At 67.1% G+C, this 21,903-nt stretch overlaps 3 protein-coding genes across 4 annotated transcripts in view; 2 read left to right on the forward strand and 1 right to left on the reverse strand.

The window, feature by feature from the left end:
• Positions 1-23: 23 nt before the first annotated feature.
• On the forward strand, positions 24-1,700 carry PSMG3 (proteasome assembly chaperone 3). Its single transcript, XM_040232005.1, has 2 exons — positions 24-811; positions 1,231-1,700. Exons 1-2 carry the CDS (start codon positions 596-598, stop codon positions 1,381-1,383), a joined length of 369 nt encoding a protein of 122 aa, XP_040087939.1. The 5' UTR covers positions 24-595; the 3' UTR covers positions 1,384-1,700.
• Positions 1,701-9,189: 7,489 nt separating this feature from the next.
• Positions 9,190-15,469, forward strand: TMEM184A (transmembrane protein 184A). Its single transcript, XM_040231931.1, has 8 exons — positions 9,190-9,413; positions 11,747-11,912; positions 12,294-12,384; positions 12,490-12,565; positions 12,680-12,771; positions 13,458-13,627; positions 14,065-14,262; positions 14,964-15,469. Exons 1-8 carry the CDS (start codon positions 9,225-9,227, stop codon positions 15,206-15,208), a joined length of 1,227 nt encoding a protein of 408 aa, XP_040087865.1. The 5' UTR covers positions 9,190-9,224; the 3' UTR covers positions 15,209-15,469.
• A 2,151-nt stretch (positions 15,470-17,620) lies between these two features.
• MAFK (MAF bZIP transcription factor K) overlaps positions 17,621-21,903 on the reverse strand; it is a 10,010-nt gene continuing 5,727 nt past the window's right edge. Inside the window, exons 1-3 of one of the 2 annotated variants that reach the window (XM_040231937.1) lie at positions 21,418-21,533; positions 20,725-20,804; positions 17,621-20,008 (exon numbers count right to left, since the gene is read on the reverse strand). In XM_040231937.1, the coding sequence (XP_040087871.1) occupies positions 19,574-20,008; positions 20,725-20,760 (471 nt within the window). In that variant the 5' untranslated portion in view covers positions 20,761-20,804; positions 21,418-21,533 and the 3' untranslated portion in view covers positions 17,621-19,573. Of the gene's footprint in view, positions 20,009-20,724; positions 20,805-21,417; positions 21,534-21,903 lie in introns of those variants that run through there. The other variant, XM_040231935.1, reaches the window with a different exon arrangement.

A 21,903-nucleotide genomic window follows, 5' to 3' on the forward strand; every position in this document is an offset into this window, starting at 1 on the left:
GTGGCGGGTGGCGGGTGGCGGGTGGCGGGTGGCGGGTGGCGGGTGGCGGGGTGGTGGGCGTCTCGCGCGGCTGGAGCCGGGCGGAGAGGCTGCCGGGGGCGCCGCCCGGCCCCCGCCGCCCTCTTCCCCGCGCTGTGGTCGTGGTGCTGCTGCTTCTGTGGGACCGACGGTTTCCCCAAACGCAGAAAACGATCAGTGGGCGGACCGGAGGGGCGGCGGAGGCGCGGCCCTGCTCTGCCGGGTTTCCGAACCTGCGGCGCCTGCTCCCCTGCGAGGGCGGGCCGCCGGCACCCAGGGCGGGCCCTCGGGGTGGGGTGGGCCCCCGCGCGGGGAGGAAGAGTCCTCTTCTGCCTCCACAGGGAGAAGCGTACTTTGACATCCAGCCTGTGTGTGTCTGAGTGAATCCAGAAAGTTCCGGGCGAATAAAGCCTGTGTGGGCGAACAGACAGGCTTTTGAATGGGCCAACTTGTGTTTCTCTTTTAATGCCAAATAGTGTTTATTCTGGAGCTCCCAGGCTATCTGCCATTGACTGATTTACTTTTTTGTTTTTTTTTCCTTAACGTAAATGAAAGGTACCATTGAGCAGACTCAGCCATGGAAGGTAAACCATTGTTGACATCCAAGCAGAAGACTGCAGTGGTGTGTGGAGTCCCCACTCAGGTGGTCTGCACAGCCTTCAGCAGCCACATTCTGGTGGTGGTGACCCAGTTGGGGAAGATGGGTACCTTGGTCTCCCTGGAACCCAGCAGTGTGACTGGTGACATCGGCAAGCCTGTGCTGACCACTAAAGTCCTCCTCGGGAAGGATGAGGTAATGTGGTTGGGAAGGGCTCCCAGGGCCCGTACTTTGTCAGGATGTGGAGCACACCCCCCGTCCCCCGCCACCTCAGCCCAGGGCAGCACTCTGCGGGGCCCCCAGATAATTTGAGGGTGTCCACCTGCTGCACGCAGCCCGTCAGCATTTTATCAGACAGACACGCAGAGGCATTGATTCTGTAATGCAAGCTTGTGCCACAGTTTGACCCCATCATAGTACCTCATGGTAACGAGTTCCTGTTCTGCCCCGCTCTGGAAATACCGTCTGTGAGGTCTGACAGGGTTTTCCTCTGTGGACTCTCACGGCCCTTTCAGCAGAGATAACCAGGAGAGAGAGGAGCCAGGAAGCTGGCCTGGGCTCCTGAGAGGTACTGGGTGAAGGCAGTTAAAGCGGTCTCCTCTTGCCCTTGTCAGCCTCTCGTCCATGTCTTCGCAAAGAACCTGGTGGCGTTTGTGTCTCAAGAAGCTGGAAACAGAGCCGTTCTCCTCGCCCTGGCCACGAAGGACAGGAGCGTGGAGGCGGTGAAGGCACTGACGGAGGTGATCCGGACGTGCCGAGTGTGGTGACGCCGCGGTGGCCGCCCCTGCCGTCCAGGAGGGCCCTGCGGCAGCTCAGACCTCGAGGCTCTGAAGGCGCTCCTTTAGTTAGGACGAGGCGCTCTCTGGCTGTGGCCCTTGGAGCTGGAAGAAACGCAGACACCTCAGGCTGACATTGGTTTGGAGGCTGACGGCCCCCGTGGAGGGAGGACAGGAAACGTGTCCTGAGACGGTTGTGAGTCCTCCCCCAGGTCCAGGCAGCCTCACGTGTGTGAGAATTGACGAATGAGTCATGGCCCTCAGTTGTTGGGGGGAATTTTTATTAAAAATAAATGCATATCCCCAAATACCTTACCATTCTTCTTCACGATGCTGAGAAACATCAGGCACACGATACACGTTTACTGTGGTGAACAGCCGAGGGGAGGAAAAGCTATTTGGCAAAAGGTTGATCTGAGGTTCACGTGGTGAGACGGCTCCAGGAGCTGACTCTGCCCCTCCTTCATCCTCCTCCTCTTCCCCTGGCTTTTCTGATCCTTCCGCTGCCCAGACGCCGCTCGCAGCCTCCTGATGGGCCGGCACCCTAGCCTCCAGAGCCGCGTGCTTAAAGACGGAGGGTAGAGGCGCTGGTGCTTATGGGAACGGCCGGGGGGGCAGAAGTGCAAACTGGGACGTTAGGGGCTGCTGAGGACTGGTGATGGTGAGACCACGCTGCTGGTCTAACTTGAGAAGGACTCGAGTGCGGTTGCTGAGCATGGGACAGGACAGCCGTGTTCGAAGCCTCGTTCCCTCAGCAGATGCTGGGGTCCCCCGGGAAGCCCGTTCACGGCCCCTCAGGACCATCGGGTAAACCCACAGGCACACACCAGCTGTGGGGTAACCCGGTGACCTGGGTCAGGAGGGCCGGGCAGTCATACAAGGGTCCACCGGACTTCTGGAGCGGTGCAGATGCCGCTGTGTGGGGAGCTTGAGGGACCCGGAAGCCAGGCCCCCACCAAGGGAAACAGGCAGATCCATGCTGGGCAGCTCAGGGCTCTTCGGCAGCCACATCTGGCAGGGGCTCCGGGTCCCACCTCTCTGCTGCTCACTCTCAGCCCCGGCCTTTCTCCTGCCGTCTGCACTTGGAGGGCCTGCACGGTTGCTTTAAAAGCCTGAAAGCAGCTGGCCAACCAGAGAAGGGAAAGGCCTGTCCACCCACACGAGAGGACCCGAGGGGCGACACAAGTCACGGCAGGTGTGGGGACACAGACACCTGAGTAGAGGAGAGGTGTTGGGGGGTCAGCAGGGCCTGGGACCGATGGGGGGCGACGGCTCCTGGAGAACTGGCACCTGGCCGGGCACTCGGGGCAACGTGAGCTCCGCTGGGCCGGAGCCGCCTCGATCCGTATCAGCCCGTAATTAGCATGCTTGTCATCTGGGCAGCAGGTGAGTCTGGAAACGTGCTTCTCCTGCTTGACCAGCCGGGAGCCTGAACCTCAGGTCAGGCTCCAGCCTGGGGCCAAGTCCAGATTGGCAGCTTTGGTTTTCCGACTCGGCCCCTAAATGTACGAAAGGTCCGGCTCACGCTGCCCGTTGGTGAGCTCTGGGCTCACCCTTCAGTCCTGGTAACACATTTAATCCTCATGCCCACCCCATGAGGTCTACACGGCGGTTGAGGAAACGGAGGCACGCTGCCATCAAGCGGCAGGGCTAGGGTTTAAAGCAAGCAGAGGGCCCTGAGGCCACACCGTTCACCCGTCCCCAGGCCCCTCACTGACACTCCTTGGATGGGCTGCACTGGGTTCCCTAGTAGCTCAGCTTGTAAAGAATCTGCCTGCAATGCAGGATACCAGAGTTTGATCCCTGGGTTGGGAAGATCCCCTGGAGAAGCGAAAGGCTACCCGCTCCAGTACTCTTGCCTGGAGAAGTCCATGGACAGAGGAGCCTGGTGGGCTCCAGTCCGTGAGGTCACAGAGTTGGACGTAACCAAGCAACTTTCACTTTTCCACACTGTTTACCCGGCCCCAGCCCCACGCTGGCACTTTCTGGTCCCTTTTCTAAGGGACAGGCCATCCTCCTCGACGCTGAAGGCGGACGTCCCTCCGTGCTCTGCGTGCAGGGCTCCGGTACAGCCTTGCACGGAGGCCTCCTGCGCGCCAAGCCCTGGCGGCGCCCCTGCCATCTGACCAAGGCCTGGTGACTGCGTTAAGAGGCAGGTGGGCAGTGGAGGCAATCGAGGCTCAGCAGGACGGGGCAAATTGCTCAGACCCCCAGGGGACCAGCCCCAGGAAGCAACGCACTTGAGCCCATCATCTGTACTGTCCCACAGCTGCCCGCCTGGAATGGGGGGGGACGGCTGATGTATAATCGAAACCAGGGTCCCCAGCACTGTCCCGAGTGGCACTTACTCACAGCTGCCCAAAGCTGTCTGGTAGCTGTCGAGAGCAAAGACTTCGGTCACCGAAGCCAGCGCCTCGCTACTCTGCTCTGCCTTGTAAATCAAGAGCGGCTCGTGTGAGAAGGCGCTTGGCCCTTTCCTTCCCCGGTGCTCTGCTCGCAGCTGCTGTAATTCAGGAGGAGAGAAACGCTCCAATAAAGAGACCCATAAAGCCGCGGTTTTCCGCAGGCAGGGGTGTCGGCTTCGTGGAAATTGTTGTTCCTTTAGATGGAAAGGCTGCATATGGTGCTTCACCCTCAAACTGTAATTACAACTCCCAGCGATTTATGGCCGGAGGCAGATAACACGCGTGGGGTCGGTGTGCCAGCCCCTGCGACGCCGACGGCTGCAGGAGGTGCCCTTGTTCAAGGCCGTGCCCTTGGACCAACGCGATGTGGGGTGGACGCGCAGGGTGGTCTGTGTGGACGCGCGGTGTGGTGTGGACATGGGGTGGGGTGGTGAGGACACCCCTGCTGCTGAGCTGCAAGCAGAGAAGTCCACGCTCTCCGCTTGCTGCCTTTTCCTGAGTGGATGAGAGCCTGCAGCCCCAGCTCAGAGTCAAGGGCGAGTGGGTCCCTTGGCGGGCATCCTCGGTTATCCATCCAGGCAGCGTGTCCGGGGTTTGATGGAGCCCTGGATCCTCCTGAACCAGTTATGACAGACAGCCCACGGAATGAGGCAGCGGGCGCAGGCCCAGCGGGATAAGCTGGTGTCGGCCGTTCTGTTTCGCGCCTTGGAAGGAAACTGGAGATCAGGAGGGGGCGCTGGGCAGGGGGCCAGGGTGATGGCCGGGTCCATGAGAATGAGCTCAGGGCTGGCTGAGTGGCGTGGACGGTGAATGCGCCGCCGGCTTTCACAGCCACAGCTGGAGAGCAGGGGGCAGGCCCAGCTTCCTGTGGGGACCAGGGACATCAGGAGGGTACATTCTGCACAGACTGCGAGACGTGGGAGGTGCCGGAGCCCCGGGAGGCGCGGCTCCCTGACGTGGGGCAGTTGAGGGCAGAAGGGATGGAAGACAGGGAAATGGAGCCGCGTGAACAGAGCAGGGCTGGGTGGGGGCGCTCCGGGTGACGGAGGCCCTGTCACCCACTCAGCCCTCACCGCACGTGACGCGGGCCTCAGACCCCCGGCCACACAGACGGGCCGGGCAGACGCAGGGCCCAGAGCCACAGCAGTCACTGGCCACAGCAGTCACTGCCTGGGGGTGGGAGCCACGACAGCCAGGTGGGTGGTGGGTGGGAAGGACCGCTGGCCCCAACCCTGGGCAGGGCACAGCGGAGGGTGTGGCTGGGCTACCCGGGCAGGTAGGGCCGGCCTGGCAGGGTGGCTGGGGCGGGCGGCAGGGAGGCGTTTGCTGGGTCTGGGGCAAGGCCAGTGCTTTCCCAGCAGCAGGCTTATTGGACTGACCCCGGCCGCCGGGAGGAGGCACAGCAGAGGCCTGGAGGTCTGGCGGTGGTGCCAGACAGCCCGCCACCCCCTCAGGCCCGGAGGCCTGCGTCAGACCTGCCTCAGGGGCCCGGCCGGCTGGCCGAGGGCGTGACCAGGGAGGTGAGCTGTGTGTGTCTGTGTGTGTGTGCGCACGTGTGGGCACGCCCGCACACCCAGGAGAGAGATGTGTCCAGGCTGGACCCCTGTGCACCCCTGGAGAGAAACGTCCACACCCTGAGATTCTGAGCTTCACAGCGGTTCTATCCCCAGCCCACCTCCACCCCAGAGGCTGTGCCCCCAGCCAGGCATCCCGTGCCCTGGGTGCCACCAGGTGGTCAAAGAGAGCCTCAGGCCAGCGTGGTCAGGCTGGGCCCAGGTCAGCACCCCTGCCCCAGAGCCACCGGGAAGAGTGGCCTCCCCAGGCAGGTGCCAGGGCTGGCAGTCTGCTCTGGGGCAACGGGCAGGTATGGACAGGCCCCACGCAGCCACAGGCTCTCCCGGGGACCGAGGCAGCAGGCCTGGGAGGGACTCGGCTGGGCACAGGCAGGAAAGAGGGCGGGATGCAAGGAGAAAGCCTCGTGTGGGTCCCCGCGCGTCGCGGGGCAGGGCTGGTTGGCTCGGTGACCGGGCAGCAGAAGGCCACCCACGTGCGCTCGCTAGCGGGACCCTCGCCCAGTCCCCGGTGGCGGCAGCCGAGGCCGCCTTGGGGAGGAGCCGGCAGAGCCTCCCGAGTCCCGCGCTGACCAGGGCTGCCCTGCCGCACACGGCCGCCATCACCCACGGAAACCAGGGCCCGAGAGGCCACAGCCGGCCAAGGCCACCGACACAGCGAGGGCCCGCAGGGACCCAGGCCTGTCTCTGCCCGGGCTTCAGGCCCAGGGCCCCACCCAGGAGGGGAGCCGGCACCTTGGACAGAGGGAGGTCACGCTTGCAAAACTGCCCCCAAACTAGAGCTGGAAGGCCGCTGAGCCCCCGCCCTGCTGAGGCCGAGATGGAGTGGAGGAGGGGCTCGGGGCCCCCAGGCTGGTGGGCGGCCAGGCCAGGACTCATCCCCCGCAGGCTGCAGAGGTGTTCTGGGGGCCTGACAGGCGCCCGGCGCAGGGCGTGCAGGTGTTGGCTGAGTCAGCGGCCGTTCTGCAGGCAGCAGCCACAGCCCAGGGGTGAGTCCTTTCGCCGCCCGTGGGCACTGTCAGCGAGGGCCTGGGGGCATCAGAGGACCCTGGCGGGCTGGCCCAGAGCAGGTGGCTCTCATCACGGGAAGGGCCTGGGTGTGAGGAGGGCGGGCGGGGAGAGTCTGCCCCCGCATGCCCCCGGAGATGTCCTCAGGCAGCAGGCCCGCCTAGAAAGGGGCTGGTTCGGCTGGGACGCCTGGAGGGAGGTTCGGTGCCCGACCCAGGCTGAGCAGCCCAGACGTCAGGTCCCTGAGGTGAGGGACAGGTGCCGGGAAAAGGGCGCTGAGGTCTGTGACAGGCCCGCGGCGTCCCAGCCTCCCGCAGCCCGGCCGGGAGCTGCCTGGGGCCCCGTCACCTGTCAGGGGACCCGCAGTCAGGGGCCTCGGCCTCTGGGTGGGCAGGTTTGTCCCGAGATAGTTTCGGTCGGTGTCCAGCCCCAGGAGGGCGAGCAGGCCCAGCCGGACCGGCCACCTCCCCCAAGGAAGTGCGGCTGTGACAGCGGAAGGGCCTCCTTTGGCCAAAGAGTCCCATGGTGGCCGAAGAGGCAGCCTTGTCCTGGCCCTTCCCAGGACAGAGATGCTGAAGCCCTCGCCTCCCCAGACCCGGGGCCCTTCGCCGGTTGTGTAGTTTTGGCACAGCTGGTCCTTCCCTCTAAGCTGGAGAAGCCACGCCTCACCCCCCCAGGGCCCCTGATCCTGCTGCGCCTGGTACGTGGCCCTGCTCTGCAGTGTGCAGTCTGGGGTCTGGGGTCTGGGGCTCAAGGAAGGAGCAGGTGGGGCAGGGCCTGCAGTCTGCATACAGCACCCCATGGAAGGGCTGGCGGAACCCAGACTCACCTACGCGGACGAGAAAGCAGAGGCACAGTGAGGTGAAGGGGCCTCTGAGGAGGCCGGGATCCTGGCAGGAGGCAGGGCCGAGGCAGCCGCTGGGGTGACCTGATCAGGAAGCCGCAGGACGGGCGGGTGCCCAGGCTTATAACGTGCGGCCACTGTGCGGTGGGCAGGCAGGGCTGGGGTCTGCGGGAACTCGCAGCGGCGGGAGAAGCCACAGGCCGCAGCGGCCACCCACCAGGCAGCGTGGGAGCCCACAGGCAGGGAGCTGGCTCCCTGGGGCCTGGATGTGGGCTGGGCAGGGCACAGCAATCCTGACGCGCGTGTGGAATTGAAGGAGGTGACATTTGGGATGGAGGACGAGGACACTGGGCCCAGGGGACCCCAGCCGAGGTGGCCTGCAGGGGCCTGGGGGAGGGGCAGTCCTGGGCTTCCTGGGTCAGGACCAGGACCTCAGGGCATGTCTGGGGGCTCCCTGGGGTGGACAGGTGCAGGCACAGGGGCTGGCAGCCTCCTTGGAGCCCCCCCATACCCCTGGGGGACCCCAGTCACGTCCCCCCAATGACTCCCACCTCTGAAAGGAGGCTGACGCCTTGACCCAGGGCCTCGGGGAGGGTGGGCAGCACCAAGGACGGACCGTGCGGGCAGGTACCCGTGCTGACGCCCGCCAAGGCATCCCCCCGCCAAGGCGTCCCCCCGCCACTCCCTCTGAGGCCAGGCAGGTGAGCCACCCCCCGGGCCCCAGGCCCCGGGCTGACCCCGCAGGCCTAGCTGCCTTTCTCACTCACCTGGGCCCCTCCTCCCCCCCAGCAGACAAATACAGGAACGCTTCCAGTAGACTTTTGAGGCCTGGGACCCGATGATAGATTTACCCATTTTAAGAGGCATTTAATCCACCCTCTATGTCACGCTATGCCCACTCTGTCTCCTGAGAGAATTCCATCAGCCTGACGGGAAGCCCGTACCCACAGGGGCGCAGCCCACCCCGGCCCGCTGCAGACCCGCCCTGTGTCAGGCCCCCGTGGGCCTGGCCTTCTGGTCCACACAGGTGAGGGCTCCTGGTTGCAGGCAGTCCCGGGAGCCAGCCGCCTGGAGCAAGCAGCCGGGGGAGGGATAGAGTGTCAGGGGAGGGGCCCGCCCTCCGCGCCGCCCCTCTGTCGGCCCGCCCTCCGGCCAAGGCTGGGGGGCCACGGGGCTGTGCCTGCTGGTGGCCGCCCCTCCCAGGGCCTGGCGTGGCCTCCTGAAGGTAGCCCGGTCCCACCCCCACCAGGGCTGCCCGCTGGGTTCACTGGCCACGTAAACGACCAGCCTGGCTTCCCTAGAGGCCCAGCCGCCCAGGACTAGCCCGGGAGCTTCCTGCCCGAGAGGTAGGTGCTGGGCCCTGTGACCAGGCCCGGAGGGCGGGGTGGAGGCCTCGAGTGCGAGAGCAGGGAGGTGCCTGGCGCCCCAGCAGGTTACGAGAGGCTGCAGAGCGGGCACCCAGGATGGGCGAGCAGTCCTGGGGTGGCCAAGGGCCCCGGCCAAGCAGGACGCCAGATGGTCAGGCGGGCAGGCTGGATGGGTGCGTGCCAGGCGCGCCCCTCACCCTGTCTGCTGCTGAGGGCAGGGCCGGTCTGGCTAGCTTCCCAGACCCCATCCCCGGCAGGCAGGGCCAGGGGGCTCCCCGGCTTCCTCTGTCTTTGGCTCCTGGACGAGGGCTCCCCGCTAGCCCAGGACACCAGAGGGGGCACTGCCCCAGGTCACGGGCGGGCGGCAGGCGTCTGCACCCGGGCAGCCGATACCAGGAAGGAGGCCACCTCGGGGCCGGCCTTGGAGTTGGGTCCCTGCACACAGAGGGCTGCCCAGAGCCCAGGCACGTGGGCAGGAGGGTCCGGCTGGCACCCTTGTGGGAGGGCCAGTGGCCGAAGCCCAGCACGGCCGCGCAGCCCGGCGCTGCTGCCCGCCCACGTCGCCCGCCCACATGCCGCCCGCCCCCGGTGCACCTTTGCCCTCTCCACGCCCCATGTGCCTTCTTTCTCTCTGCAGATGACTGACGCCCCCGGGCTCCCAGGCATGCCCCTGGCGTGGACACCGCTGGCCGGGCCTGTGGGGCCACAGATGGAGCATGCGGGGAACAGCTCGCAGGGCCCCGGGCCCATCTTCCTCACCTCGCCGCTGGCCCGCGGCGTCTCAGGCGTCTTTGTATGGGCAGCTCTGCTGCTCACCGGCCACCAGGTGAGCCTCCCCTTGGTGCCCCCCAGGGACCCACAGCCCAGCCCCAGGGGGCCTGCTCGGCCACAGGGCAGACCTGGAGGCCTGGCCGGCTGGAGGAGCAACACGCAGCTGCTTGGGGCCAGGGGGGTGTCAGGGGACGCAGAGAGCCGGGCGGGAAGACGGACAGCCTCCGCCCAGCAGCGGGAAGAACTCTGGCTGGACGCCCAGCCCCGCTACCCCACCCCGGGGTGCTTCGTGAGCCCGTGGGCCCATTTGCTGAGGTCAGCAGCAGGGTCCCCTTTCACAGCTGAGGAGACTGAGGCTGTGAGAGGCCGGGGGTCTTTCCCAGGCTCGCGTTGCTGGGAAGGGAAGAGTCCTCTGCTCCCGGGAGTCAGAGCATGGCTGGAGGGGCCCAGAGCTGGGGAGCCAGGTCGCCCCAGGTGGAAGTGCCGGGCCTGGCAAAGAGATTGAGGGAGTGGCCGGGGTGGGGGTGAGAGGCGGTGCTTGGAGGCAGCGCTGGGCAGTGGGTACCGGGCATCGCAGATAGCAGAGTGGCTCGGGAGCCCAGGACCAGCCCAGGGAGGCATGAGCGGAGGTGGGCAGGAGAGGGCTGCCCGGGCTGGAGGCACTCCCCAGACGTGCGGGGGTTTGGCCCACAGCCAGGGGTGCTAAGGAGCCAGAGGAGGCTGCGGCTGGGCACCAAGGGCAGGGTGGCGCTGTAGGATGGCTCGGCTGGCACTGTTGCAGGTGCTGGACTGGCGGAGTCAGGGGCAGGGGCAGTCAGGAGACTGGCTCGCAGGACAGCAGGTGGCCAGAGGCCTCGAGGCAGGGCTGTGGGGGCGGATGTCCCCCCAGTGAGAGTCGCCCCCAGGGTGGTGCATGTCTAGGCGTGGCCTCAGATAACCGGTCTAAGGGGGACAAGGCAAGCATATTAGGGTGGGCCAGGTGCAGCTGAGAGCGGCAGGAGGAGGTGGCCCCTTCCTGTTGGGGCCATCCAGGAGGCCTTCCTGGAGGAGGCAGTATTTGCCCTGAGTTTTAGCAAGCTGTCCTGGAGCATCTGGACGGGGAGACAGGACAGGTGGGTGGTGCGTTTGCGTCACACGGAAGCCAGGCCTTCTTCCTGGTGGCAGCATCGGCTTTAGGTTCCCAGGCGGCTGTGCTCTGTGGGACAACGAGCAGCTGGGGGCAGGGGGCACCCAGCGTCCTGGGTCCAGGCTGTCCCAGTTTCAGCCAGTCTGGTCCTTGGCTTGGCCGTCTGTCCAGCCCTGAACTTCTGGGAGCGTGTGTCTGGAGCCCAGCGTCCCGGGGCCCCGTGGCCTGGGCAGGGCTGACGGAGAGCCTGTGGGCGGCACTTCCCAGGCCCCCTCTGCCCCCTCCTCCCCCAACCCCGACGGGGAGTCCCTCACTCTCCACCCAGGGGGACAGAGAGCGACTCAACCCTCACTTTAAAGACGGGGTACTGAGGCCCGAGAGGACAGCGGCTGGCCGAGGCCCGCAGCAGGCAGTGCCTGCCCAGGGGCCCGAGTCTGTCTCCTGATGGCTGGTCAGGCCGTGCCGTTCCCACTGCACCCGCTGGGGAGGGAGCGGCTGATAAGGAGCCTGACTGACGCCAGCCTGCCCCCGCCACCCCGGGCTGTGCCCCCAGAGGCTGGGCTTCTGCGCTCAGCCTGCCCTCTGCCTGCCCCTCCCCACTCCCCTCGTGGCTTCCTCCAGGAAGCCTCCCGGGGGTGCTGGGGACCACGGCCAGCCACCTGTTTGCCTGGCTCCCTGTGGTCCTCCCCCTCACTGCTTTTCCATGTCCTCGTAGAAAACAAGGACGATGTGGGAAGGTTACCGGCGATCACGGGGACCACCCCTCTGTCCCTTTCGTCCGGGGACGTCCTCCCCTTCGTCTCTGCCCGGCTCCGGCACACACCTGGGCCCCACTTGCTTTGCCATCCTGTAGCGTTCTCTCGGAGCAGCTCCCCAGGCTGGTGCCCGGGGCTGAGGGTTGCCCTCTGCGAGGCAGTCATGGGCCCACCACCAGGCTTGGTCTCCCGTGTCCCTACAACGAACGTCCTTGAACGTGAATCCTGTCTTTGTCTCTGAATAAATCTGTTCCGTGGGCTGAGTCCCGAGGAGGGGTCGAAGGCATCAGCTGTTCTAATGCCCCCATGTCGCCGTGCCACACTGCTCCTCAGGCCAGCGTACATGCCCAGCCCTGAAGTGAATGAATGAGCGCGCCCATGACTAAATGTGTGCTCCTGGCGCGCAGCGTCCGCTCGGGGCAGGGCCCGGGGAGGCTGGCTCTGCCTCCTCCTACTGGCGGGGGGCCGGGGGCGGGCAGCGAGCCCAGGCCTGCCTTCTCCGCCCAGATCTACCTGCACCTGCGTGCCTACACGGTGCCCCAGGAGCAGCGCTACATCATCCGCCTGCTGTTCATCGTGCCTGTCTATGCCTTCGACTCCTGGCTCAGCCTCCTCCTCCTGGGGGCCCACCAGCGCTATGTGTACTTCGACTCCGTGCGGGATTGCTACGAAGGTGGGTGCCACCGACTCTCCAGGGCCCGGGGAGCGAGTGAGGGGCTCCCAGGGGCTTGCACAGCCCCTGCCAGCCTGAGTCTGGCTTAGCGAGGGCGCCGCCGGATGGCCAGATCACGGGTGCTAAGGAGACTCCCAAGGTAGGGTGGGGCTGCAGCTGGGCCGGCCCGGAGCCTGGGAGAGGTTGTGGGCCAGGTCGTGGGGGAGTCAGAGCCACAGGGACTGCTGTGCCCCCGCCCCCGCCCTGGGGAACGTCCCAGGGCTGGGCTGCGAGCCCCATGAGGAGGGGGTCTGTGTCTCCTGGGCAAGGGAGCCCAGGAGCTCTGTGCAGCCAGCGGGCCTCGTGGGCGGCCCAGGCTCACTGCCCACACCCTGCTTGCAGCCTTCGTCATTTACAGCTTCCTGAGCCTCTGTTTCCAGTACCTGGGGGGCGAGAGCGCCATCATGGCTGAGATCCGCGGAAAGCCCGTCCGGTAAGTTTCTGCCCAGAGCCCGCGGGTCCCCCACCCCCTGCTGGGCAGCCAGGCCACTCTGGGGGTGTCCTCCGGGGACACGCCTCAGGGACTCCTGCACCCCAGGACCAGCTGCTTCCACGGCACCTGCTGCCTTCGGGGCATGACCTACTCCATCGGCTTTCTGCGCTTCTGCAAGCAGGTGAGTGCCTGGGCCCCCCGGCCAGCCCTCCACGGCCCCTGCGCGACGAGCGGGCTGGGCTGGCTCCTCACCAGTGGCCGCAGCCGCCATCCTCAGCCCTTCCCCGACCCCCAGGCCACGCTGCAGTTCTGCGTCGTGAAGCCCGTCATGGCCTTGGTCACCATCGTCCTGCAGGCGTTCGGCAAATACCACGACGGGGACTTCAAGTGAGGCCCGGCTGGCATGCGGGCAAGGCGGGGGAGGGGGCATCCTGGGGGGCCGGAGCGGGAGGCAGGGCTCAGCGCAGGGGGAAGGGCCGGGGGCAAAGCTGTGGCAAACAGACCCTTGTCACAGGTGAGCCCTGGGGACCCCAGGGCCTCACGGCCGCTGGACAGCCAGGACGGAGTTAAGGGCACCCAGTGAGGCAAGCTCCACCCTCGCACGGGCCCCTGGGCCAGGGCCACAGGCACATCCCACACGCATGCGCACTCCTGCTCACGTCCCATACGCATGCGCACTCCTGCTCGCGTGCACACATGCTCACACATGCACATGTGCAGACACACGCTCTCACAGAGGAGCGCACACGTAAGGCTCACGTGTGCACGCTCACACGGTCACATGCACACCGAGGCCCACACACGACGTGGGTTTGCCTTGCACAGGGCTGTTCCCATTGCGGAGGTTGGGGAGGGGCAGCGGGTCTCCTGTCTGGAGAGGGCGGGGTCCGGAGACCAGCGCCCCCCAGCTCCTCGGCCTCCCACCCTGGGTGCCCCGTTTGGCCCTGGAGGAGGGGCCCAGGTCTGAGCCTCTGCGGTGCCCAGGCTAGGGGCTCAGGCCAGTGGCACAGCGGGTGGGGTGGGGCGGGCGCAGGACCGTGGCCTCCCTGACGGGCTCCCGCCCTGGCCCGCAGCGTCCGCAGCGGCTACCTGTACGTCACCCTCGTCTACAACGCGTCGGTCAGCCTGGCACTCTACGCCCTGTTCCTGTTTTACTCTGCCACCAGAGAGCTGCTGCAGCCCTTCGAGCCCGTCCTCAAGTTCCTCACCATCAAGGCCGTCATCTTCCTCTCTTTCTGGCAGGGTGGGTGGGCACGTCCCTAGTGCCCTCAGGCCCAGCCCCACTCCCAGCTACAGCCCCGGTCAGCGGATGGCCCTCTTAGCAGGGGAGACAGTGAGGGCCCCAGCAGATGGGGCCTGATGTGGGGAGACAGGACGCCCAGAGGGGCGCTGGAGCCCTGTGCTCAGCAGCCCCTGGGCACTCCCGGTCCCCACTTCTCAGAGGACAGTGAGCAGCTGGGGCCAGGGGGAGAGCAAGACAGGCCCTTAGGGATTCTTGATGCCCACTGTGCCAAGGACCCAGCACTGGAGGCGCCCAGCCCCCCTTAACTGAGCTTAGACCCTGCAGACCCCTACCACGCTCACGCAGCCTCGGCCGGGTGGGGGGCTCTTGGCTGGGGTCGGCTCCTGTCCAGCCTCCTGTCCGGAGCAGCTGACTGAGCAGCAGTCACCACCCCCCAGGGCTGCTGCTGGCCATCCTGGAGAGGTGTGGGGCCATCCCCGAGGTCCAGGCCATCGACGGGAGCACGGTGGGGGCCGGCACGGTGGCCGCCGGCTACCAGAGCTTCATCATCTGCATCGAGATGCTCTTTGCTTCTGTCGCCCTGCGCTACGCCTTCACCTGCCAGGTGTACTCGGAGAAGACAGAGGGCTCGCCAGGTACGCAGGGCCCGCAGCCCGGGTGAGGGGCCCCTGGGCCGTCTTGAGGGCAGGGGTGCTGAGGGGGGCCTGGGCAGCCCCCAAGCCACGCCTCTGTTGCCCGTCTCACCCTGGTGGGCAGGGAGACGGCCCCAGTGAGGGAACGAGCCCCCGGCAGTGTGTCAGCTCCACCCAGTCCCAGGGAGGAGACCAGGGGCGGGATGAGCTGAGTGAGACGGCGGTACCCGGTGTTTGGGCCCAGGGTCCCTGTAGTGATAGACAGTTCCTGCCCCCTGGGCCTGAGGGGTCCCCACCAGCACTCGCAGGCGCTCAGGCCTGGCAGGAGAGTCGGGGGGCTGGCTGGCACTGGTGCCCCTAGAGAAAGGCCCGTGTGGGTAGGGACTGGCCTCGGCCTGGACTGGTCAGCCTGGAGCGGTGAGGAGGTGAAGGGGTCACCCCAAGGTGGAGATAAGGTGGGGGCCAACCCAAGGCAACCTGGCAGAGGGTCTGGGCTGGGAGTGCCCCAAGGCTGGGCTGAGATCCAGGGGTCCTGGAGTCACCCCTGCTGGCTGAGCCAGGACCTGGACATGCAAAAGAGAGGCCTCGGCCCTGGGCAGTGCGCAGGCTGGCAGGGAGGAGGCCGGGTCCTAGGGGCTGGAAGCACGAGGGGTGGGGTGGTGCGTGCCCAGGGAGCATGCCGCCCACCCGCCGCCCATCCCCAGCCCCCTCAGCGCCCACGCAGAGGATCTCCAGTGGCCTCAAGGAGACCATGAGCCCGCAGGACATCGTGCAGGACGCCATCCACAACTTCTCCCCCGCCTACCAGAAGTACACGCAGCAGGCCACGCAGGAGGCCCCCCGGCCTGGCCAGGGCACGCCCCCCCACAGCCCGGATGGCGGCCCCAGTGGGGGCAGGAAGGGCTGCCACGTGGAGAAGAGGATGCTAATACCCGCGGAGGAGCTGTAGGGAAAGGACAGGGCGCCCCGCCCACTGACCATCTTGCCAAAGGTCAGGCCTCTCCTGGGAGCCTACCTACCCACCTGTGGTCGGTGGAGCGGGTCACCTGGTAGCCCTGCCAGGCGCCCAGAGGCTGCTCCCTCACCCAGTGGGCCCGCAGCCCCAGAAGAGGGCACTCGTGCCTCTGGTGACCCCAGGGACCTGCCAGGCTCCCCCCGCCAGCAGCTCAGGCGGCCTCCCCGTATAGACAGACCCCGGGCGGGGCAGCGGTGAGGAAGGACACAGGAGGGCTGCAGGAGGCGGGGCAGGCTGTGGAGGGAGGGGCCGAGGTGCCAGCCCCCAGGTCAGCCAGCCTGCCAGGCGCAGGGTGTGCTGGCTGTGGGTCGGGGGGCGGGCAGGGCCCCCAGCGGAGGGCACAGGGTCTCCTGGTGAGCTGCACGTGTTTATACATAAACAGCCGGGGTTGGAAGTGCCTCCAGCGGCCTGTGTCCCTGCAGGGTCAGCACTCCGACGGACGGATTGCAGGGTTGGGGGGACAGATGACACCACCGTCCTAAGTCTGGGTGCTGCGGGGAGGGTCTCATCCACCATGGGGCGAGCGGCCACCGTCACAGCTCGAGCAGGCGGGCGAGGGGCTTGGACCTGAGATGTGGTGGCCTGCCTCTCGCAGGCCCTGAGATCCAGAGCCTCCGCTCTCCCAGTTTGAGGCCCTGTGCCGCCCCGCCTGGGATGGGTTGAGGAGGCCGGGTGTGCAGAGCCCAGAGGCCAAGGAGGGAAATGGTCCCCGGGGCCGCCTCCCCGTCGTCTCCCCTTCCCTGCGCCGGGCTGGCGTGTGGGGGGAGCCTGGGACCCGGGAGGGGGAACAGGAGGGGGGGAGTGAGGGCGGGCCCCAGGCAGAGGGGGTCAGCACGTGGGGATGGGGCGGCAGCCGCCCAGGAGGCTGAGTCAGTCCAGTGTGTCCGGGGGAAGGAGGAGGGCAGGGGCAGTGGCCCGGCTGGGTGGGCAGGAAGGCCCAGGCACCACCCAGCCGTGACACCCCCTGCCGTGACACCCCCTGCCTCCCAGACACTGGTCGTCACCTCACCAGGCGAAGAGCAAGTGGCCGAGGGGCTTGGGGAGGCTCAGCCAGGCAGGAGCGGCCTGCGGTGTCTGGGCCAGAGCGTCACCCCTGGGCCTGGGCACACGGGGCTCAAGGCCAGCAGCCTCTCCCAGGGCCCAGCCTGCCTGCCTGATAAGATAGGCTGGCCTCCTCCCTGCCGCCCCCTGGGAAGTCCCCACCTGCCTTATCACCCTCTGCGGCTGTCAGACCAGCTCGGGGAGGCCCCTGGTCTGTCAGCTGGTGTGGGAGCAGCCACGGGGCTCCCCAGAGACGTGCCGGCCCAGGAGCGAGGTTTTCTGGAGGCTATAGGACAGGCACCTGATGCCCAGGCTCCGTGGTGAGCCGGGGGCGCGGTGGCCTGGAGGCCCTTGTCCGCACGAACCCCCGTGCAGCGTGAGTTGGCCAAAGCTGTGCACCCAGAGGGCCCGTGGGCCAGGCCTCCTCCAGGTTGGGCCACTTGCCTGAGGTCACAGAGCTGGAAAGCGGGGGCGGCTCACCCTAGTCCTGGCCCGCAGCTCCTCTGCCTGTGGCCAGGCCCTCCTGACCTGACAAAGCCAAGGAGAGGAGCCCATGCTCCGTGCCTCCCCCACCCACACCCCTGGCCGCTGCCTGCCCTGGTTTCCGGGCCCCGTTCTGGGGGTCCTGAGAAGCAGCACCGGGGCAGGGGTCCAGCCTCGCTGAGTGAAGGCAGGTGGGGAGCTGTGTGCCCCTGTCCCCACACGACTCCACGGAAGGGCGCTCAGGGCACGCAGGAGCCGGCGGAGGCCGCGCATGAACTCTCGCGGAGCAGCTGGCGCGGAAGCAGAGTCCCTGGGTTATCGGGTGCCGCCCGGGTCAGCTCAGGCAGGGCTGGGCGGGAGAGCCCCCAGCGGTCAGAAACGCCGGTGAACAGCTCCGCTGCAAGCCTCTCCAGAGGCGAGGCCGAGTGCTGACCCGCCTGACCTCGGCAGGTCCGTGGGGCATGGAGGGGGCTGCATCTGAGGATGGGTGCACTGGCTTTCAGGGGAGCCTGCCTCCTTGCTTTCCCCCACACCCCGGGCAGACCCCAGCTCTGCCGCTCCTGTGGGCTCACTGGAGCCCCAGCCAAGACAGCCGAGTGGGCGTCCGCGACGGGGTCTCCCCGGCAGGGCAGTGGAGTCCCAGGGAGCCCACCCACCGCCGCCTGACCCTGCCCCACGCAGCCCGGGCCGCCCACCCCCGTCAGCTCTGCTGCTGACCCGGCCCTGGGGGCTGTGGTCACGGCGCTGAGTGCCCGCAGGCCCCTCCGGCTGGGGAAGGACGGACAGACGGCTGTCCCCGAGCGGTAGCCATGCGGCGAGACATGAAACCAGAAAACTCTTTATTGAAAGGTACAAAAGCGTCACAGCAGAGATGTACAGCAATAAATTAGGCGTGGCCGGCCGGGCGGGCCGCTTCGCACCTCGGGGCCACGACATAGGGTCTCTTCTCAATAATTTATATCATGGTAAAAGCAGCACAAAAATAAATATTGAAATGAAACTGCTGAGTGGCCGGAGGTGTGGGAGACGGGTGTGGAGCTGACGCGCAGGGCCCTGCCACCCGGGAGCAGGGGGACGGGCCTGTCTTCTTAAATAAAAAAACACCATATATTAAAACTGTGACAATGAAACTCCAACGCTCTGAAAGGAGGAGGGGGCACACGGATCTCCCAGGCCTGGTCCTGGGAGGGGGGCGGCCCGGTGGGCAGCACTGGGCGGTGGGCGGCCGACTTGAGAGGCCAGGCGTGGAGGGGGTCCCCACCCCCCCACCCGCACTGCCAGTCAGCTCTGCTCTATAGAGATTTACAGTATCAAATAGGAAGAAAAGGTACGAAAATCTGAACGATAAAATGTGTATATAATTTTTTATATATATATACTTTTCTCTCTTTTAAATATCCCCATGGTTCTTATTGATATCCAATGTGGATTACCTACCACGGCTATGGTACGGACAGCTTCTCTACACGCCCGCCTGGCTCTGAAGGGACCCAGACGTCCCCCCTAGGCCACGCCTCCCCCCAAACAGGGGGACACTTTACATCCACAGCCCTCTGGGCCCTGTGCCCTCCCCACACGCCTCCTCCTCCTCCCGGGTGGGCTATCAGTGGGAAGCAAGCCGAGGAGCCGGGAGCCGGAGCTCAGAGCTTCCGGCCTGCGGGGGGCTTGGGGCTCACCATCCACCCACCACCCACCTCCCACCTCTCGGCCGAGCACCTTCCCAGGAAGGGCAGGAAAGGGCGCCCAAGCCTGGCCACGCTCGGGGAAGGGACACCCAGCAAAGGCCGCCCGATCATCAGCGGCTCCGAGTGCCAAGAAGGAAGAGCAGATGAAGGTTCCAGGCAACGATTAAGCACCAAGGTGGCAGATTGCCATGTCCTCTGCCGACAGACCGTCCGAGTGCCCTCAGGAGGCTGGTCCTTGCCGCCTGCCCAGCCCAGCGCCCACCCCACCCCCGGCCTCACCTTCCCTCACCACCACCACTCCTCGTCCTCCAACCCACCCTCCTCTCTGCTTTCCGTCTCATCCAGCAGGACCTCAGCCGCTGCCAACTTCACACCTGCTCCCCAGAGAACGTGCTCCCCTCCTGCCCCCCGGGGCTCCCCTCTCTGGGCCAGGTGGCTGCTGCTCCTCGCTGGGGACCGCCCCTGGGCCACCCGACACGGAGAGGAAACGCAAAGCGTGTGCGGGCCCAGTGACAAGCTGCTCCCGAGGCCCCCAGAGCGGTGGCACCCCGCAGGAGGGCAGGCACACGTGCGCACATGTTCACACGCACAGGTGACCCTTGCACATGCTTGCACGCGCGCACAGCCCTTCCTCCGCCCACTCAGGGGGTCTGGACCTCTGGCCGAGGCTGCAGCAGGATCACAGTGTTTGGACCCTGCGGGGGGGGCGGTTCCTCCCGGGCGCCCAGGTGCTGTCAGCAGTGCTGAAGGGGTGCTGGCCCAGCTGGGGGCCCGTGCGGGGTGTGGACACGCTACCGCGTGTGGACGGGCAGCTCGAGGGAGGGGTGGAAGACGTCTGGGCCAGGGGCCTCCTGAGGGCCTTCCGTCCACACACCCTGCCCCCGCCGACGCCGGACAGAGAGCCTAGGAGGCGGCCCGGAGAGGGCGGCGGAGCCCAGGGCAGGCGGGGCGTGCAGTGCGCGTGCGTGTGCGCGTGTGCAGGGCGGGCGGCGCGCGGAACCCCGGCTGAACCCCGTGTTTCCGCCGGTTGGTCCGCAGGAGTCCGTGCGGCTCCCTCTCCGCGGGACCACGCCCCTCGGCCGGGCGGGCACTAGGAGGCGGCCGAGAAGGGCACAGAGGCGGAGGCGGCCATCTCGGCGGACTTGACGATGGTGATGACGCTGGTGGTGGCCACCTTGGGCGTGACGGGGCCGCGGGCCACGGTGCGGGCGAAGGTCTGCAGGGCCTCGTACTTGGAGCGCAGGGCGTCCAGCTCGAGCCGCATGCTGCTGTTCTCGCGGGCCAGTTTCTCCACCTCCTGCTGCAGCTCCACGCGCTGGCGCTCCAGCTCCTCCTTCTGCGTCACGCGCTTGATGCGGCAGCTGGCTGCGTAGCCGCGGTTCTTGAGCGTGCGGCGCCGCTGCTTCAGGCGCACCACCTCCTCGCGCGTGAGGCCCCGCAGGTGCTGGTTCAGCTCCCGCACCGACATGGACACCAGCTCATCGTCGCTGAGCGCCGCGGCGTTCTCGCCCGCCTCCTTCTTGACCTGCGGGGCCACGGCGCGGGGTCAGCTCCGGGGGCCAGGACTCGGGCGGTGAGCAGCGTGAGGGACCGGGCCCCTCTGCCCCCCAGGCTGCCCTCCACCGGGCACGGGACAGGCACCGCGGCCTCAGCGGGCGTCGGGTACACACCGCGCGGGGCATCCCGAGGGAGCCACTGGCTACGACCTGCTGTGAGCCGGCTACCCCAACCCCGCGAGGCCGGCCCAGCTGTGCTGCCCTCTGGGGACCTCCAGTGCCTGGTACGGGCTGCTGGTCAGACAGCTGCCCTGCCCGCCCTGTGTGCCCCTCCGGTCCATGGGGGTGTCCCCAAGGCCACCTTGACCCAGCAGGGGCCTGGAGATCTGCAGGCCACACACACACACACACACGTACACACACACGTACACACACACAGAAACGACTCCGGCCAGCCCTAGGGGCCCTGCAGGATCAGAGACCATGCGCCCACATCCGGGTGCTGGGCTGACAAGCACATCCTGGCCGGCAGGCTCCCACCCCTCCTCCCCAACGTCTCCTGAGGCCGCAGCCCCGACTCTTCCCGCCTGCCTCAGATACTTCCTCCAGCCCGCAGCCCCCTCCCCACCCTGCTGAGAGGCTCCCTCCACACACGCCAGGGCGGTCCCGGGCTTCTGGGCCCAGAGGGGGCCTCTCCCAGGCGGGTGCCCAGGGTAGAGACAGGGCTGCGCCCACCCTCCCTTACCTTCAACGCCTTGTTCGCCTTAGGATTAGTCGTCATAACCTGGGCACAGTCACCCGAACAGAACCACCTGGAAATGGTAGCTGGAAATCAGAGACACGCGTGCGGTCAGTTTCTGGTGGGGGCTGGGGGGACAGGCCGCCGTCACGAGTGACCCGAGCGGGGACAGCCCCCTGCAGGGGCACCCGGGAGGCCCTGCTCCCCAGTCCGCACCATCCGGTCACAGCTCCCTGAAAGCGAGGGCATCCTGGTGGGCCTGAGCCTCTGCCGTGGGCAGAGGGGACACCAGGTTACCCCCTCTAGCCCGGAATCTGCCCGCGGGGCAGCCTGGAGACACCTCGTCCAGGGCCAGCAGTCACAGCGGCCGTCCCGCCCACAGGGCCCCGGCCATGAGCGCCGGCGCCAGGCAGGAGCCGCGGCTGCTTCCTGCTCTCGCCGAGGCAGACAGCGGCACCTGGGCAGTGCGCCGGACGCCTCGCCTGGGGGTCCACGTGCGCAGCAGCAGAGTCCCTTCCCGGGAGGCCACGCCTCAGCCGAGAAGGGCGCCGGCCCCAGGGACGAACCCCCCCGGGCAGGACCCCGTCACCCTGGAACCACCTGGCCCCCCACAGGAAGGCCCCCTTTGGGGAACTCCAGCCTTGCTGAGCTTGCCCCCACAACCGGTGGGGGCAGCCCCACCCTCCCTGGAAGCCCTACCTCCTGCAAGGGCACTGTACCGGTGACATCACCCCATCCACTGAGGCTGCCCCACAGCCATGACCCGAGGCCCAGAGGGTGAGTGGGGGCTCCCGCCGCCAGCCAGCCTGGGACCGGGGGAGTGGGAGCCACCGCCTCCAGTGCCCACCGACCGTCTGGCGGGAGCTGCCCCCGCCGCCCGCCAGCCCCCGCCGCCCGCCCTCCTCATTTTCGCGTCTGCATTGTGTCACACATTCTAATCATTCATGAAAAAGCCAGCCAAAGCATCCCAAGCATGATTCCCCTCTGATAGTTGCCATGGCGACCTTGGGAAGTAGCCAGCCCTTGATGGTCGTCATGGAAACGGGGAAGCCCACAGCAACAATGGCTCTGGGCAGCCGAGCTGACAGCACAGGTCACAGGTCCTGGGCGGCGAGCAGGCCCCCCAGGCCCGACGCTGGGAAGGGTGCGGAGGACCCAGCCCGACAGCACAGGTCGTGGGGCGGC

Source organism: Oryx dammah, unplaced genomic scaffold (genome assembly GCF_014754425.2).
Source record: "Oryx dammah isolate SB20612 unplaced genomic scaffold, SCBI_Odam_1.1 HiC_scaffold_2, whole genome shotgun sequence".
NCBI lineage: Eukaryota > Metazoa > Chordata > Mammalia > Artiodactyla > Bovidae > Oryx > Oryx dammah.